Genomic DNA, 19,739 nt, shown 5'->3' on the forward strand with positions numbered 1-19,739 from the left:
TGATTTCATATGAACAGAGGAACAGTTTAGAGACATCTTCACTAGAAATTTCATCACTAGAAATTTGAATAACTTCGATCATAACACACGGCTTTAGAAGGAGATTGTTACATAAATCCCTATTGTAGGCTAAAAGTCATTCCTCCTATTTTTTTATTGTTTAGTTATTATTTTTTTTAAAGGCATGCAATTAAAGTTAGTGGGATGTACTCTCTCTCATTGTTTTTCCGTTATTTTCTTCTTCCTTCTGCTTTTTTCCTCATCAACGATTTCCTCTAATTTGCTCGGTCAAAAACAACAGACGATTTACATTTTGAATCAATCACCCACTCTTGCCGTAAAAGACATGATACTAGAAGAGGCTTGGAGCAGAGTAAAACCATCAATAGATTATTTTAGAGTTTTTAGATGTGTGGGACATGTCCATATTCTAGATGCCAAGAGAAGCAAACTTGAACATAAAAGTGTAATATGGTTTTATTTGCGAATCCAAAGACTACAAAATGTTTGATCCAACTACAAATAAAATTATAGTAAGTTGTAATGTAGCTTGAGGAAGATCGTGAATGGGATTGGAAATTTTTTGAAGGTGAAACAAAATTGGACTGAGGAAAATATTGAAATTAATAAGAACACAATCGAAGGAGGAGAAATCACATAGGAAACGACTAAATCGGTTTCTGAAACAATAGAACCAGTTGCTGAAAACAATTTTCCAGTAACTATTGCACCAGATTTGACAATAAGGGAGGGGAGAAATCGACATCACAGTTAGCAGATTATACTTCCCGTGAAGGCTTATCTGAAGAGGATGAAGAAAATATGGCATTTTTATGAAGGCTTATCTGAAGAGGATGAAGAAAATATGGCATTTTTAATAATTTCGGATCCTGTGAATTTTGAATAAGTTGTCAAAGGCCCAAAATGGAGATTGGCTATGGACGAAGAAATCAAATCCATTGAAAAAAAAAAAAACCAAACATGAAATTTGGTGGTTGTACTAGCTGGAGCAAAGAAAATAGGAGTGAAGGAGATTAATGAAGAAATCAAATCCATTGAAGAAAAAAAAAAAAAAAAAAAAAAAAACCAAACATGAAATTTGGTGGTTGTACTAGTTGGAGCAAAGAAAACAGGAGTGAAATGGATTTATAAAAGCTAAATGAGTCTGGAGAAGTTGATAAATATAAAGCAAGATTGGTTGTAAAAGGCTACACACAAGAGCATAGAATTGATAATACGAAAGTGTACAGACGTGTCCAGAATGGATACGGTGAGAATGATCATCGCTTTTGTCACCCAAAAAGGTTGGAAACTCTTAGATGTCAAATCAGTTTTTTTATATGGAAATTAAAAGAAGATATTTTTGTTGAAGAACTAAAAGACTATGAGATAAAGGGAAGTGAGGAGGGTGTACAAACTCTAAAAGGCTCTCTACTACGGATTAAAACAAGTACCTAGAACCTGGTTTAGTCGAATAAAATCCTACTTCATCAAGGAATGATTCAAAAGCAGTTCTAGTGAGTAGACACTCTTCATCAAGAAGAAGGGAGGTAAAATTCTTATTATAAGCATTTATGTTGATGATCTTTTATTTACTGGAGACATGATGAAGAATTATTGGAGGAGTCTAAACGTTCCATGAAGAAAGAGTTTGACATGAGACTTAGGTCAGATGACATTTTTTTCTCGGAATAGAGGTAATACAAAGATTAGATGGTATTTTTATATGTCAAAGAAAGTATGCTTCTGAAGTTTTAAATCGATTACAATTATGTTTGTAATCCCATTGTTCGAGGACAAAAAATTGGCAAAGATAAAAATGGTGCAAAAGTAGATGTAACTTTGTATAAACAAATAGTGGGAAGTATGATGTATCTCACAGCTACTCGTCTTGATCTCATGTTTGTTGTAAGTTTGATTAGTCGTTTTATGGCATGTCCAGCACAACAACATTTTGCAGCAGCTAAAAAGATTTTAAGGTACTTGAAAGGTACAGTAGATTATGGTGTATTTTATACAAAGGGAGGAGTCAGTGATTTAATTGGATTTAATGATAGTGACTATGCCGGAGACAATGGAAGATAGCAAGAGTACTTCAGGCTATGTGTTTATGATGAGTGGAGGAGTCGTAGCTTGGTCTTCTCGTAAGTAGCCTATAGTCCCCTTATCAACCACAGAAGCTGAGTTTGTTGTTGCTAGTGCCTGTGCATGTCAAGCTGTTTGGATGAGGAGGATACTCAAAGAGATTGGTCACTCTCAAATAGAAGGAACAAAGTTAATGTGTGATAATACTTCAACTATTAATCTATCCAAAAATTCAATTCTACATGGACGTTCGAAACACATAAGAAGAGTAAGATTTCACTTTCTTAGAGATCTTACAAAAGAAGGAATTGTTAATTTATTATTTTATGGTACCCGAAATCAACTTGTTGATTTGTTGACAAAGCCTCTAAACTCATAAGCATTTCAAAGTTGAGTGAAGAACTTGGTGTGCAGAGTTTTCCTGACTTGCCAAAATTAGTTCAAGACAAGAATTGTTAGAAGAATTTGATTAGGTAAAAAATAGTTAAGTATTTTTAGGTATTTTGTTTAAATATTTTTCAAGATTTGTTTCGAGATTTGTAGTTAGTTTCTATTCAAGGTTATTTGTAAAGCTATAAAAGCGAAGTTCAGTATTCAATAATATCATCGTTCAAACTTCAATTGTTTATGTTTCTGGCTTAGTTATTCTTCTGACAAACCTAACAGGAAGTTGGGGCGACCACGAGGTGGGGGTTAATTGCAGACCCAGACGCAGAATGCCCAACGAGAGTGGACATGAGCTTTCTGCTCCATGACCAGCCCTTGGCCCCATTGAGGACGAAATCACCATGAGACCAAAGACAAAGACAAGGACAAGGTCCCTCACTGCAGGGACCAAGGACCTGGTGGACCCTGTGTTATCGTGCCTCCTTAAGGGTCGGGCAGTGGTGGACATACTGAAGAGGGAGACGTTGTTGGCAGGGCGGAGGAGATGACAACACTCTTGTCAGAGGCATGGGGGTAGAGGAGAAGGAGAAGGAGATTATGGAGCTTGACGGCTATTCACTGGGCATTGAGGGCGCACTGCAGAGACATGCCATGAAGGTGGACAAGGTTTACACCACACTATATGCGCCAACGCACATTACGTCTGTCGTTTCCATGGGGGTCTCGGACCTGGACAAGTCTGTGCTTCTACCTGACATGGCGCTTGACTGGAGGAGGATGAGGGTGTTCCGTGAGGCGGTTTTCTACCTCACATGCATGGTGGAAGGACACCCCAAAAAGAAGATGGCGGGGATCACTGTGTCGGGCCAGAGATCCGGCAGCAGGAAGAACATGATGGCATTTACGCCTATACTCGGTAGGCTACTACATGGGGGTGTCGGATCTGGGACATGCAATTGCTGGGCAGCAGCCGACATGGGGAAGGAATGCACTGCCACGCTCCTGGTAGAGGGGGCGTACATGTGGGCACTGAGGGCAAGATGCCTGCGCGCCCTAAATGTATCCACGCTCGCCCATGGGGAGAAGAAGCCCTCCGCGAACCACATCCTACTGAACAGCAAGATCGTGAACATACTACTCAAGCCTGCTCCCTACATGGCCTACAAGGCCTGGAAGAATCACATTAGGATCTCACCTGACATCCCCTCGAGTGCAAAGAAGATGATCATAGGGTTGGACCCGGATGACGACACGGGCACCTCGAAGCCCCGGAAGTCCACTGTGTTCTCGGGTATGAAGAGGGCCATCCTGGTGGGGAAGGAGTCGGTCGTGACCAGGTACCTCCTGCGCCCCTCCGACCTAGGGGCAGCGCTAGAGAAGGCATGGAGGGAGCTCGCACGCGACGCGATGGCCTCGATCACTAAGGTCTACGCAAAGGCAAACCCCACCATGCCACAGGACGGGGGTATGTGATATGAACCAAGAGATCAATCATACAATATACTTCATTGAAGATGTGAAGAAAATGTTGTCAAAATTTCCAAAAGATGTTTCGATTCATGCCACATCGAAGAAGAATCAAGTTTCATTGTTATAAATTTTGGGTGGATCACAATTTGGAGTTATAGTGTTTCTTTAATGTATCTAAGGCTTATTACATAGTGGATAATTATGACCATAAAATATACACCGTGGCTAATTATAGTCTTATAGTCATAAAGTATAAATGTTACAAACACTTGAAATGACTCATGTACGGTCAAAGGTTTTATTTTGAGACTATATAAAGCCAGTATTTGTGCTTTCCTTTAGCCAATGATTAAGTTTCTTTGCAATTATATGTAGTTTAGGTGGCAGGTAGAATCATTCGAGCTTGACATGATCAATCTTTCTTGTGGAGTGATTCGAATCTCAAACAAGTGTTCTTGCCTTGACATATTTGATCAACAAGAATCATTCAAGCTAGACATGATCAATCTTGCTTGTGGAGTGATTCGAATCTCAAATAAGTGTTTTTGCCTTGAGATATTTGATCAACAAGAATCATTCAAGCTAGACATTATCGATCTTTTATGGAATGATTCAAATCTCAAACAAGTATTCTTACCTTGAGATATTCGATCAACAAGGTAATCTGAATTTTACTCCCCTTGTAGTGATTCCATATCATTTGGTATCAGAGCTTTCCCTTGGATTGATTCGATATCATTTGGTATTAGAGCTTTCAATTAGGTTGATTCCACGTCACTATGGTAATCAAGAGAGAAGTTATCTTTGAGAACCTTGATGGGGCCTTATGGGGAATCCCAAAACAAAATCATGAGTGCTTATGCTCAAAGTGGACAATATCATACCATTGTGGAGATCTGTGATTCCTAACACATAGACCCAAAAATAGATGAATCGAGTTGTCACCCTTAGGGTGCAACCCCTATTCATGAACTAGCCAAGAGGAGGATGGGTCTATGTGGTATATATAGTCGAGTTGTCACCCTTAGTGAGTTACATTGAATCATAGAGGGTACGTTACTGACGTAGTTTTAGTTGTGCCTAGAGGGGGAGCAAAGTTAGTTATTGTCTCTGCTCGGAAGGATGACATGATAGGTAATTTATTATTATAACGCAAGAGGGGGTGTGAACAAGTCAGTTACTCTCTCCGATCAGAAGAGAAAATTGACAGGCAAGTGACTATTTCACCTGAAAAGGCGACGCAATAGGTAGTTATAACCCAGCACCACTAGGAAAAATCCTCCTATATGTGGTCAGTAGATAGTTAGGTGTGAAGTACATATCTTACGTTAGAGCAAAATGGTTCATCCATAGTTACTAGACTTACCATAGGCCTGACCTTTTTAGTTATGAACCCGAGTGGTGCTGGGTTATAACTAATTTGAAGAAAATCATGTGGCTTTAGATTTGAATGCACGCCTAGAAGCCGAATGAACCAATCTGCTGTTGCCACGTATCATGATCCAACCTTGGTTTTCTTCAATTTAACCCCTTTTATATTTGTTCTCATGAATGTCTTGATAATTCAAGAAACAATATTCCGAGAGGAATCTACCAAAGAAAATTTGGAGAAATTTTGTAACCAAAAGCTTGAAAACTAAGGCTTCAAACATCAATTACGAGGTAAGTAGCAATTTTGGACTTTTCTCCGGATATACCGGTAGGAATCACTTTAAAATTGATAAGAACCTTAAGTTACATAATATTTAAAGGATTACTGAAGAATTTATTCAAGAACTGTGAATGAAAGGCTTAAATCGAGCTTTGTGCTCTGAATAAACCAGTTTTTAAGGAGTATAACTAAACAAACTCCGTCGCACGTGAAATTTTAATTTAAGCATGAATATGATATATTAACTGTTAGGATCGATACCAGTTGTTAGGATCGCACAACAACGCACACGCTCGATCTAGATGAACACAAAGAAAAAAATGATAGAGAAAAGTTGCAAGAAGAACTCTGGCTAAAAGGATTTTGTATTAATGACTTCAGGTATGTACAACAAGAGAGAGTACAGAGAATAGAAAAGTACATTTTCAAAGCTCTACCGCACCAGATATATATATGGTATAGTTTACTATATATAGCTTTACCAGATTTAGCCATCTACTATATATAGCTATTTACCATATATAATTTTAACAGCTTTACTATATATAGCTTTACTATATATAGCTTTACTATATATAGCTTTACACAGTTAACTAAGCTATAAATAAGTATCAGGCTCCATGAGCCTAAGGTCATTCGATTAAGTCAAGGGACTGAACCAGACATATGGTAAAAGTAACTAAAATGCCCTTAGAATGTCAACCCTCGGTTTATGACCCAAACCACATCCAATAAAACTTGATATATTACTTGAATTCATGACTCTTGATGTTTCAAGACTATTGGATCGTGGGTGAAAAATTACTAAAATTACTAAAATGCCCCAAAGGACTAATGACCATGAACTTTAAGAACTTAGTAATTTTGTTGGTCTTGTTAGTTATATGATTCTTTATGTATTATTAGGAATGTTTTATGCTTATGATAGGATCATGTTTACTTTAAGATCGTACATGTATCATGAATAGGGTGTGTAATAAGTTTTCATGTATACCGAGGGTTACTTATATTACCATGCACCAAGACATACTCTAGGATTATGTACCAAGTTAAGCTAATGCCTTACACACCCCTTACCCATGATCCTTTAAGTTTGCTAGGTACTACTCGACTAGTTCTAAGTGATTCATGATCTCCCGCCACCATATGCATCATGATATCTATGTTTTCCTTTTCTAGGTGGTATGCCGTACATCATGCTTTCCTAGCAGGATGTCATGGTAAGGTCTTATATTTCTCCTTGCCTAGATGAGATGCCCTACACCATATTAAGGAATGACTGCCCATGTTTGTATGTCTAACCTACCCCATTCATGCAAATTCTCCCTACCCATACCCCTAAGACGCTCCAATCACATTTCTTGCCGGATGACACTTCCATGTGTGTTGCACCGACCATGTGACCTTCTCGATCCTTCGTGGAGAATAGTCTAGGGCCATATTAAAAATAGCAACTAGGTTGACCAAGTATCATGAACCCGAACATGGGTAAGAGTTACAAATAGGCTACTTATGGAGTCTTTGTGCTCACTCCAACTTTTTCATGTTTTTCACGTAACTAAGAAGCTAGGCGGGAATGAGCCATAGACAAATCACCTCAACCTCTAACTCTGTTTTTCATTATTTTTAATATTTTATTTATCCCAAATGGTAAAAAAGTCAACAAAAAAATATATTTTTATGGTAATAAAAATATTGCTCCGATCTACTGCCGTCCGATTCGGCATCCCTCTTAATCCGTTCATCCAACGGCTGTCATTCATCTGGAACAATATAACCAAATCTTTCCCTTCCCTTTGGCTTCTCCGATAAGCCAAAACAGACGACAGAATTCCTCTATCGACATTGTTGGAGCAGAGAGAGCTTCACATGGCGGCCTCCATTTCAACTTCAGCTAATCCTCTTCTCACCTCAGAGCGCCCGAACCGCTTGGCTGCTAATGTAACATCTTTGTCGAGATTGTCTTCCACATCGTCTATACAGCTACCGGTTCAGCTTCGGTGTGTTCGACTCGGAAACCATGGGGTTTCGACTCTGTCGCGGTCTCGAATCTTGCCTGTGGTAGTAATCTCTTTTCTTGGATCTGTATGTCGTCTTAATTGAGGAACCTGTTAGAGAAATTGGAATATGTGGACTTCCCTTTTGTTCTAATTTTTGCTTTTGTTCATAATCTAATATTCAATGACTTCTTGTTAGTTGTACGGTTTCTTGCCCTAATTGCAGATATAAATATTCTGTAGACCGAAACTCATATGATTTAGCTGTTTTCTTTTCCCCTTTTCCTTTAACTTCGGGATTTCCTTTTATTTGAATTTTGATAATCACGGTGTCTGCTGCTTTTTCCACATAACTTGAAACTAGACGGTTCAATTAGGATTTTTTGTAAGAAATAAGTATATTCTATCTGGTTCTATGATTTCTAGGTTTGTTCAAAAATCCAGTTATAAGTACATTTCCAGAAGTACTTTGTTCATTCGGAATGTTTAGTACTTTGTTCATTCACAACTATTACATTAGTGTTTTTTTTATTAATTCTTAAGTAGATTCTTTGAATATGGATGATAATATGAAGATGTGTTCAAACTACTGTAGTGAATAACGGTGGACTTGTTCGTACAAACTAACTTTTGTAGGTCAAAGCAAGTAATCAAACGTTTTCCTCCTTTGATGATTTACTGGCCAACTCTGGCAAACCGGTGTTAGTCGACTTCTATGCTACCTGGTTAGTCACTTTCTTTATCTTCAATGCACGCACACACATCTATTTTCAAGGCACTCTTCCTTGAAGAGCATTGCAGACGTGACATGATATTTTGTTACAGTTTGCATGATTGTTAATATGTTGAATCGCTTTGTGTTTAATAGATCTTGAATTTTAAAAGTGAGTTATATGTTTCGGACCTATGAGTCGTAAAGTTGAAAATTAAGTTTTGGAGATCTGTTAGACACATTTTTCTATGTGTAGGAACCTAACTTATAGCTTAGCCTAAAATTTAAAATTTGTGGACTAATATGGGTGTAGTTGATTTAGTCAATTGCATCAATTAAATGTGCCAATTTGATCTACTTATTTGGACATTTCCTTGTCAAAGGGGTTATGACCTTTACATTTCTTGAGCATTTCTGTTTAGAAATTCAGAATTGTAAATAATTTGCATTACACATTGTTTATGTTTGATTATATACTTAAAAGACATCTCGACAACGTCTAGTTCTGTTTGAACGTGCCTGTTGTGGGATCCTTGGAATGTTTGTCCTTGATTGAGTTGCTACACACCCATTTTCAAAGAACTCCTAGAAAAGCATTGCATACGTGGTATGATATACCATCACACTTTATATTCACAATGTTAATCTGCGGAGACATTTTTAATACACTATTTCAAAACAATCTATTGTTACCTGGGAGCAATACCTTGTGAATATGATTCAATGATCAAGTTAGTGCTTGACTACTGAGGAGAAATGGAACAAGCAGGGTTTCAATTGTAGAATCGAAGTATTTTCTTTTATTTAGAAAAAGTAATGTAATTTTATTAAATAATGAGTAAACCTAGCCCCTCATTTGCAGGTGCGGTCCTTGTCAGTTCATGGTTCCTATTCTTGAAAAAGTTAGTGCTAAGCTGAGTGACACAGTCCAGGTGGTCAAGATTGACACTGAGAAATATCCCGTCATCGCTGATAAATACAAAATCGAGGCACTGCCTACGTTCATCCTCTTCAAAGATGGAAAACCCCGTGACCGATTCGTAAGTGAATGCTTTGACTCATTTCTAGTCATTTGGAGTGATATCAAATGTACGATTTATTGTAGCTTTTGCTGTCAAACAATAGATGCGTGAAGACATCTCTCTCATATATGTTTCAGAATCTTTCTTACTAGGCTACAACTATTTTTCGTTTTCTTTAAGTTTTAGTGAGACCTCATAAACAATCTTTAACTTCTTAGACATTCTTGTTGAAATGTCAGGTAGTCGCTCTTTCAGTTTCTTCTGCTTTGATTATTAATTTTTTTATTTTAAACATGCCTGCAAATGATATATATGCAGGAAGGAGCTATGACAGCGGATGACCTCATCAAACGCATTGAAGATTCTCTGAAGGTTAAGCAATAACACTGGTGAGACTCTATACCCTGATTAAAGAATTTGTCTAACCTTGCATTGCATGCTTAGAAGATTTAATACCCATATTGTTGGGAGACAAACTTGGATTTTTTTTTTTTTTTTTTTAATTGAAAAGGCCAAACTCTTTAAGAGAACGACAAGATATACAATGAGCAATTAAAAAACCAGCTCAAACCAAATAGAGCCAAAGCAAGACAACGACAGAGGCCGAATAAAACTTAAAAAGAATGATCTCCAACTCTTAAGAATGAGAAACAACATATAAATACAGAACTCTGTGAGAGGAAGTACTTAACCTAGCTGTAGACTGAACTTTTCCAATACATTTCTTCCACTATAAAGATCCACTCGTTTCTCCCATGCTAAATGTTCTACAAAATAACTAAAAGGTAGTCTTCGACAACACTTCTTCCTCGTCTTTAAATGGAGGATGGAACAAGGCCTCCTTACGAGGAGCAAGAAAAACAATTATGAACCAAGGAAGCTAATCTCCCAGCATATGATTATGTTCTCCACGGCATACTTACCCAAAATACACTGCTTTGGATTCACATCACGGAGGAAATCTCCTGCATCAAATCAAATGTGCTAATCTTTCCGTGCATGACTTGTTAAGCAAAGAATCTAACCTTCTTTGGGACAAAGAAAACAAAGAGGGGCTTGGATTGGGAGAGATACACAAAAAAGAAAAGAAACATCTAGAGAAAAAACCACTTGAAAGGTCAGAGCTCCCAAAAAAATATCCCAAAGTCGGGACAAAACCAAAATCTCACTAGTTATGGAATCAAAGTGGAGATATCAAACAGGGAAGGTGACATCAAAAGCTTCCCTGTCCAAAAGCGGAGGCATAAAATCAAAGTCAAAGGGAACATAATCCCGGGAAGCAAGAAGGATATGGTCTTTAGGAGCAGATTTTTACAAAGAAAAAATTAAGGCAAATCTCTTATTGCCTTTTTATAGCTTTAATCTGTCTAAAAGACATCAAGAAATTTGCACACTTTATCACTCCAATTCTCATTTAGTGTTTTTATAACAATACCTTATCCCAACAACTATTTTGATGAACTTAGAAAGAATGCTTGTTCCCTTGCAAAGAATATTTGGTTGACCTTGAGGCGCTAACAACATTTTTTTTTCATAGCTAAGAATGTTAGCATGATTTAGAGGTGCAAAATTAGGGACCAATTAGATATCAAATTCCAAAATTGGAACCCAAATGTCACTTTTGAAACCTGAAGGATCAAATAGAAATAAAGTTTAAATGTTAATGATAAAAAAAAATTGTAGTTGCAATAATTCTGTTAAAAGCCTACAAATTTTAGTACATTGGTTGGAGTTTGCGGAACTGATCTAAGCACTGGGTTGAAAAAGTATTGTAAAGGTTAACCTAACCACCTACTATAAATCTAGTAAGTTCTCATATTGTGTATATCCTTAGTTCCTTCGTTTTCAAATCATGTAAGTGTTTAAATGTTGGTTAATAATTTATAATATTAATTGGTTGCACTGCAGAAACACTGGGATGTCAAACGTCCAAGGGAGATATCACTGAGAAAATATGGATATGGAAATCAATGGCTTGGACGGGAAGGAATTCTGGGTATGCTACTAAGACTAATAGAAATAACCTCTCTCTCTCTCTCTCTCTCTCTCAAATTTAAAAAAAAAAAAAAAATCAATCTTTGTAGGTCAATGTGAACTTGTATGTAATTGAAATATTTGAAGAATATACTGTAAACGTTCGAATAAATCACAATTTTTTTTTGGATATTTTATTTTGATAATTTGTTTGCCTCTTGATACTATGTTCATGATATGGGGTGGATCGGTCAATCAATGCCAGTAAGGAGGGTTATTGTTCAAGAACGGTGTAGAAATGACCACGGCACTATCCTAGAACCGATGGTTAAGGGGACAAGTTGGCAAATGGATAACCTATTGGTTGATAAGGCTTATGACATGGCCATTTTTTTCTAGTTTTTCCTCTAATTTTGTAACTCATATTCATGAAGATTCAGGAGTTAATTGGTCTGATTTTTTTTAGTAGTTTTATAGAGGGGAAGGTTTTCTTTAATCTATAGCTCTTGAGAAGGTTTCTAAGCAAGCCTAGTAAAGAAATCGAGTATCGAAACCCATTGGTAGGCAAGATCCGGTTGGAGTTCAACAAAGTCTAAACGAAATCCTAAACTTTAAAAGTAGAACAAGTTCGGTGAAAAATACATACACTAAAAAGCTCTGAAAGGTATTTCTCAACTTTTAAAGTTTTTGAACCCATAAGCTAGATGGCTTGACTCGAAAATTCAGTCTCGATATTGAATGACATGTTTTGAAATTGGTGTCTTTGGATTTAGAAAAATTGGTGTCTGATTTAGAAAAAGATTACCTACAAACTTACAAAACGAATTGGGGTCTAAATATCTAGATATTTTCATGGAAAGAATGTTTGGAAGGCAAATATCTAGCAAATATCTAGATATTTTCATGAAGATTTGAAAGGCAAATATCTAAATATTTTGATGGAGGGAATGTTTGTCGGTAAGAAGGCAATTTTCATAGACAGCGCGGATGAAGGAAAATATATCAAATATCTAGATATTTTCTATTTTCATGGACATCACGAGGACTGTAACAACTATGAAGTAACTCAAAATAAAACATGAATAGATGAAATGAATTCTATTTTTAGACGATATGAAGCTAGTAATAGTAGGCACTTACCCTATTTGGAGGATGAAGAAAGGGTGATGAGGTCAATTCACTTGAACCAGCCACTAACGATCCAATTGAATTGATTTGGACTATCATATTGTTTTTACTCTCATTTTTTTTACTATTTAAACTTTCAATTTAATTCGTTTTTTTTACTAATTTCTTTATTTTTACTTCATTTAAAATCTTTTTGTGAAATTGGTGACATTCGGAGTCTCGAAAGAAGGAAAACCTAGTTCTCGAATATGCTTGAATAGGTAAGTAGCCACTTTAGTTTTTTTTTTCAAAAAATATTTGTAGGAATCGACTTGAAATGTTATGATTGATTGCGTATGACCTCTCGTGATATAAATATGAATGCTTAGAGCCTTGAAGTATGTCTTCTTTTGATTGATTTGACTCATTAGGACAGTATTGAATCCCAAACATATTTTAATCAAACCAAGTCGCTGAATAGAATAAGAATTGTCAAATATGATAAGTTAATGTTTAAGTCTTTAGGATGATAATATGCATGCCTAGAACTGAAAATGTTAATTTACAGCTCCCTATTCGTTGGATTAACATTGTAGAAGAGAACTTGGTTATTATACATGCTTTCATCAAACCGAGCTTATTGAATTGATTTGTTCTACATGAGATTGCATGCGTATAAGTTTTTTTTTTTTTTTTTTTTTTTAATTTAAGAAACCTTGAAGTGATTATTGTGCTGATGATACATGAGAACGAACCCTAAAATCATATATAAGGCAAAATAAGCTTGAATGATACGTTGTATTTTTAAGATTGTTCTTGTTCAACAGAATTGAACGAGATAACCTATGAATATGAACTCATGAACTAAACCCCCTTATTTTAAAATTAACCATTAAGATACCCAATAAAGAAGAAGAAGCTAGATACTATACTAAGTTCAGAGGAAACTCCGAGCATAAGAAAGATTAGAATCATATCTTTGTTATGCCTTGCATTGAGACTTATGGACTCATCTCGGCCAACGGTCAACAAGGGAGCATATAATGTTGTCTAGAGACTCGAGTCACTTCTCTATCCTTGTTAGTATCTTGTGGGGACTATTAGGAGTAGTTAGCTAATTTGAGTAGTGAACTTATCTCAATTAGTGGAGGTATGCATGTGCACCCACGATTTGATCTAGATTGGCCCTAATAGGGTAATGCCTCGAGATTAGAACAGTTAGAATTTGTGCCTTAAAGTTCGTAGTTTTTGTGATATAACATTTTCTCATTTATTAACAAAATAATTTGTTATTTTATATCGTGTATAACATTATCCAATATTGTGTAAAATTCAAGGTTATAATGGTAATCTTGAATAATATGTAGTTGACATATAGGAGGATTATGTTAAAGTAATTATCTAAAATGTCTATAGTATATGTATAAGTTTGGGTGTCTTATCCTAGTAACATTATTGATGCAACCAACTTTGTAATTGTTACTAACAATTTGATTCAAATAATTCATGTGGAGACACGTGAGTAAAGGTATCCTATACAATGAGTTTGTATAAGGTTAGACCATGAAATACTTAATCTCTTATGATTTGAACAATATTGCCCCACTCGCTCGCTGTAAACAAATTATTCGTTTAGAGACTTAGTGGTACTTAAGGTGAAAGATGTAATTATGGGTTTAGGGTTTGACCCAATTGTTTACTATCCTAAATTAAGATGAGCTCCGATAAGCCCTCCTTTGATTGGTAAGCAATCCGAAAGCTACCTCAAGAACATGTATTAAGTAAGTTTATAACACACCTATGCCCTAAATGAGTCTTTATACTCCCTCCATGTGCATCAAATTTTGCTTTACACTTAGTGATGTGACTTCTTAAATGTGACTTCTTAAATATCAAACGCTAGAAGGAGAGTTTGAACCTCCGACCTTGTGGTTAACAGCCACATGTTCTAACCAACTAAGCTATTCCAGCAGATGAGACACAAGTCACATCCTGTAAATAAGTGCAAATCATACAGATGATAGGGTAAGGCATACAAAAAATTAGAAAACAAAAAGGATAAGATCCACTCAGTTTCGTATCTTGTACCTGAGCAAGAACTAACATCGCCCAATCAACCACACGAATGCTTCCCATATAAAAGCTCCCTATTGTGATAGGGAAAGTTTGAACATCTTCCTAATTACTTCATCCATTTACTAGAATCTTATTATTCGCTTTTAAACAGATTTAACTTTTAAGAGATTTAACTTATCGAACAAGTTTAGGAGACTTAACTTTTGAAGTAAGTTAGCAGCAAATTTAGGACATAATAACTTGTGAAGCAAGTTTAGGAGATTTAATTTCTCGAGCAAGTTTGGGAGAATTATTAGTGTTTTCTTCCAACAAATAACCATAAGATGTACACCTTACACACGACAAGAGAAAATAATAATAAATAAACAAAAACCAACAATAAATAGGTGGAGTGACCGTCCATAACTAGTGATAGGGAATCACTCGAAGGGCTCTGATACCAAATAATATGGAATCACTGTTGGTCGAATATCTCAAGACAAGAACACTTGTTTGAGATTCGAATCACTCCATAAGCAAGATTGATCATGTCAAATTTGAATGATTCTACATGCAACCTAAACTACATAAAATTGCAAAGAAACTTAGTCATTGGCTAAATGATACATAAAATTGCAAAGAAACTTAGTCATTGGCTAAATGAAAGCACAACTGTTCATTTTACTATATTTTCTAAGTCTACTTACAACATACATGACTTTATATAGCCTCAAAATGAAATTAATAAAGACATTCCAAGAGTGGTAACATTCATATTTTATGACCATAATTACTAATTATATAAATATAACCTAAAGTAAATAAAAAATTTTAAAATACAGTCTTAAAATGTAACCTTTCTTAAATGAAAATGTCAATTATTTTCATGGGTTAGTATAAAGTTTAAATTCAATGAAGTAAATGCTTTCAATCTTACTCGGGAGAGTTTTTTGAACGGTAAACTATTAAAGAAACCTAGCACATAGGAATATAACTAGGTTGGTTTGCAAGACGTACGTTGATCATCCAAATTTATTTTCATGCATGAAAACAAGTGTAGCATTGAAAGTCGACCTCTTATAATTAATATTTCTTTTCGTTACCTCGCTTTATTTATAACGACAAGACAATTTTGTGGTAGTGCATAACAACTTGCCTATAATCCTCTTTAAATTTTCTTTGATCGATCATTAACGCTAGAAGGAAGGCTTGAACCTTTGACCGACCTTGTGGTTAACAGCCACACGCTCTAACCAACTGAGCTATTCCAGCACATGAAATGCAAGTCATCTCGTGTGAAAAAACATACGGTAAATAAGTGCAAATCATATAAATAAGTCAATTTCTTTCTTGGACACCAAGGCTCGACTTCCACACGAAAGTTCTTCCTTATGCTTCCTTCAAGCTAAAGAATTATTTTGAAGGGATGAGTTTGTGGAATCGTACCAGAAGTTGCTTGAAATTTTCTAACGGGTCAAAGAATGAGTCAAACTAGAATATGACCCGTGTGGCTCTCCTATGCTTTCGTTTTTTTACATTTAGGTTATTGTCATATATTATTCGTAAACAACTTTATCCTCGAAATTTATTTTTATCTGATACAACTTAGCTTGTCGTAAGATTTTCTAAAAGATTTGGGGTATTTACCCATCATTTCGTCCTCCGGCTACCATGTCTCACCTCCTCTAACTAATGATTTTGTCAAAGGACTTTGATGAGGATAATTTCCTACCTATATAACGATTTTACCTTCCTTTCTTAAATTTTTATCTTGAACAACTTGCTTTTTGAAGCATCAAATCATGAACTTGTACGTGTGACACAAAGAGTCCAAAAAACACGGTAAAAATTTTCATCTTTTAAAACAAAAATAGAAGATCAAAGCCATTAAAATTAAATACACCTAAAAGATTACATACTCGATTTACAAAACAAACTTATAAAAACAAAGGAAGTCCCTTCCAAAAATCCCTCTATAGCTGAACAACACCGATATGTTCCAGCCCTCTGCCTCTTAGTTCCTGCTTAATTCATTTAAACAAATTATAACAAGAATTAGTATAAAAATATAATCGCTCAATCTATTTATTGGCTCTAATCGAATTTCCATCTAAATGGCTAAATACCACGTACAATTATGAAGTTTCCAAATTCTCTATAATAAATCTAGAGTCAATACATCCTCCCTCGACTCATTTGAGCACATCAACCCATCAAGGTATTGGTATGGAATCCTAGGATATATGTCACAATCTGATTTCGAGAGTCTCCCACGTACAAATTGTGACTTTAAAACTTAAAAAGATAGAAAATTTCACTTTTAAATACATATTATTTAAAATTACAAAATAAAACTGAAAGAGTTTGAATACATTGAGCTCAGTTAACCAATCAACTTAAAATATTAAATACTTGAAAAGATTAAGAGTATTAATATATTTGGCTCCCGATTTGCTTCCATTCTCAACCAGCTTCTTCTTGATAACCTAAAAAACATGGAAAACATGGAGTGAGTATAAAGACTCAACAATTAGCCGGCACCACACTCTTTATGTCATGTTCTTGTTCTTATCTATAGAACTTAGGTCCTTAGGTTATGTTCTTGAGTTTTGAGTTCTTATCATTATTTTAGTTCGAGGACTTTGATCTTGAGTTTTGAGTTCTTAAACATGATTTTGATATAAAGATCTTGGTTTTGAAGTTTTGAGTCATGGTTATGGGGACTTGGAACTTGATCCATGTTCTGGTACTTGGTTTTATCCCTTAAACACTCTTGGTATTTGATGATTGTGGAGACTTATATTTGATGTGGACTAGAATTTGGATTTCAAATGACCCATGGGGGATCCAACATCCCCTTCATCCTTGTGATCTTGACACACTCATTAGTAGCCTTTAGGGAAATTAAGCCCCATATATATTTTTTGCCCCGACTTTGTGGCTTCATCGGACCTTAGGCGAGGTTTGTCTTCATCAATCGAACATATATTTCTAATGCTGCTATGCATAAAAATGAATCTAAGTGCCCAACACACCTCGACTTTTTGGTGCCTAAAGCGCGCTACTATTTGATATCGGTTAGCCTAAGGAATAGAAACAATTTAAATAAAATACTTTCAAGAACAAGATTCAAAAGACTTTATGAATTTATATGAACATGGAAATAATTTGCAACAAAAGGGTTTAAATCAAGTCTTCAAAAGAAAATTAGTACATAATCAAAACTAAAAATATGATAATTTCGAAAGAAATAAACGAAGACAATATAAGAAAAACAAAATAATGGTGCGTTGAAAAAGAACTTTTCGACTTCCTTTAGAGCTTTGATGGCGGATCACTTCAGTCGTCTAAAACTTGAGAGGTTGAAGATGAAAATGGTAGATGTGTGGAGAGATAGGAAGAAGACATGGAAACTTTCAAACATTGTTTGCCCTAAAATTCACAATTACGTGAGAGTGCTCTTGTTTAGGTACAAATAAGCACAAATAGTATTATTAATTCTTTCTAATTTTAATCTCGAATGCTGGAATAGCTCAGTTGGTTAGAGCGTGTGGCTGTTAACCACAAGGTCGGAGGTTCAAACCCTCCTTCTAGCGTTTTTGTGTTTTCTTTCTATATTTTTATAATTTAAAAGACAGTAGCTAAACATATATGAGAAAGTTCCATTTAACTACTTTGTTCCATGTGTGTCCATATAAAAATATATTATCAAAATCTCACTCTGTGTCCATATAAAATTTTACCGATGTCGCCGGCGAGGTTGCGGATCTCACAACCACGAACTAAGCAGATCGTCCTGAGATGACTGCCCATCAACACAAGGTACGTGTCGTGCTGTTTTTTCATACGCGTCGTCGTCGGGAAACGAGGTCGAGATTTAGGGGTTTTCTAAACATCCATCTATGTGTGGTTATAGGTCGTTTCAAGTCACGAAACCACGGTGGTAAAGGTAAAGGAAGGAGGGAAGACAAACAGCGAGGAAGAAGAAGAAGAAAAGGACGGAAATCGGCGTTGGAAACGACGAACGGAGGAGAGAGAAACATCGCGCACGGAATCAGGCGAAGAAGAAAGGATCCATCGGAATCAGGTAGACTCGAACCAAATACGCGACCCCCAAGTCCAGCGGCCCAAACACCCTCAGCAGCCTAGTCCCGAGGCCCGACTCACTCTGCAACCCGAGCCGCGTACGACCCGGGTCCGCTGTGCAAACTCAAGAACCTGAGTCCAAACCCACCTTCAAACCCGAGGCCCAAGTCTGGCTCGACCTAAAACCCAAAAATCAGCCCAATAGCACCAAACTCATCCGCGAGCCAACCCGAAGCGGAACTTCGACCCGCGCCTCAACCTGAGACGCCTACGCTGTCGTGGCCCTCTTATATGCCACCACGTGTCAAGCCGTGGCGCCAGGAGCCCTTCAACTTGAGCGGCTTGGACGGCGCGACAACTCTCCGGCGCCTTCCCGACGACGTTCCTGCGACGCTTCAACGACTCTCCGATGACTCTCCTGGCGACTCCTCGGCTTGCCATTTTTAGCCCAATTTCCACCATTCTAACCCTCCTAGACCTGTTTTCGGCTCCGATTAAGGAAATTTAGGCAGTTTTAGAGGTGTATTTTACATTTTTAGTTGGATTATTAATTAAATGTGAAATACTAACGAAAGGTGACGAACAATAGATAGAAAGCAAACCCCGACAACCTTTGGAGCAGCTTTCAAGGAACGGAAATTTACGTTTAGCTAATTAGGGAGTACTTTGGCTAAGACAATCAAGTAAGTGGTCTTACCATAGGATAGACTAAAATTGTTTGCATTACCGTCTTATTTACGAGCATGATGATGTATGATGTTTATGATGATGTATGAGTATGATAATATATGATGTTTATGAAGATGTATGAGTATGATACTTGAGCTATGATGCATGTTATATGTACGTGATTTATGTTTTGATGCATGACATACATATGATGTTTGATGTAATTGATGGCTTATTGATGAGTATCATGTTGTAGGCCGTTTTCTTTAATATGATGATGTTTTCCATATTGAGCATGCTATATGATGATGATTGTCATATTGCATCATGTCATTAGATCGACCTAGGACACACCCCTAAGAGCATGAAAATGATATTAATATAAATATCCACGAGCATGTGTTACCTAGAGTAACAAAGAGATGAGACTAGAGGGTTGTGTCAGAAGAGACGTTATGATGGGATTTAGAGGGACCTCATGCATGTTGTATTTCATAAGCATATGGCTACTTCCCCTAGAGATG

At 36.4% G+C, this 19,739-nt stretch overlaps 1 protein-coding gene and 1 non-coding gene across 2 annotated transcripts; both read left to right on the forward strand.

The window, feature by feature from the left end:
* The first annotated feature begins 7,386 nt into the window (after window positions 1-7,386).
* Window positions 7,387-11,361, forward strand: LOC111787499 (uncharacterized). The gene is made up of 5 exons (XM_023667482.2): window positions 7,387-7,654; window positions 8,227-8,315; window positions 9,165-9,342; window positions 9,643-9,713; window positions 11,233-11,361. Exons 1-4 carry the CDS (start codon window positions 7,463-7,465, stop codon window positions 9,706-9,708), a joined length of 525 nt encoding a protein of 174 aa, XP_023523250.2. The 5' UTR covers window positions 7,387-7,462; the 3' UTR covers window positions 9,709-9,713; window positions 11,233-11,361.
* Window positions 11,362-17,982: 6,621 nt separating this feature from the next.
* On the forward strand, window positions 17,983-18,056 carry TRNAN-GUU (transfer RNA asparagine (anticodon GUU)). The gene has a single exon. It is a non-coding gene; the product is annotated as a tRNA-Asn (tRNA).
* The last annotated feature ends 1,683 nt before the right edge of the window (window positions 18,057-19,739 follow it).

Source organism: Cucurbita pepo, chromosome 2, assembly GCF_057944985.1.
Source record: "Cucurbita pepo subsp. pepo isolate OVF chromosome 2, ASM5794498v1, whole genome shotgun sequence".
NCBI lineage: Eukaryota > Viridiplantae > Streptophyta > Magnoliopsida > Cucurbitales > Cucurbitaceae > Cucurbita > Cucurbita pepo.

Coding starts and splice junctions, on each gene's coding strand:
- LOC111787499 (XM_023667482.2), top strand. CDS start 7,463: ATGGCGGCCTCCATTTCAACTTCAGCTAATCCTCTTCTCACCTCAGAG. Junction 7,655..8,226: donor GGTCTCGAATCTTGCCTGTG/GTAGTAATCTCT, acceptor TAACTTTTGTAG/GTCAAAGCAAGTAATCAAAC. Junction 9,343..9,642: donor GAAAACCCCGTGACCGATTC/GTAAGTGAATGC, acceptor ATATATATGCAG/GAAGGAGCTATGACAGCGGA.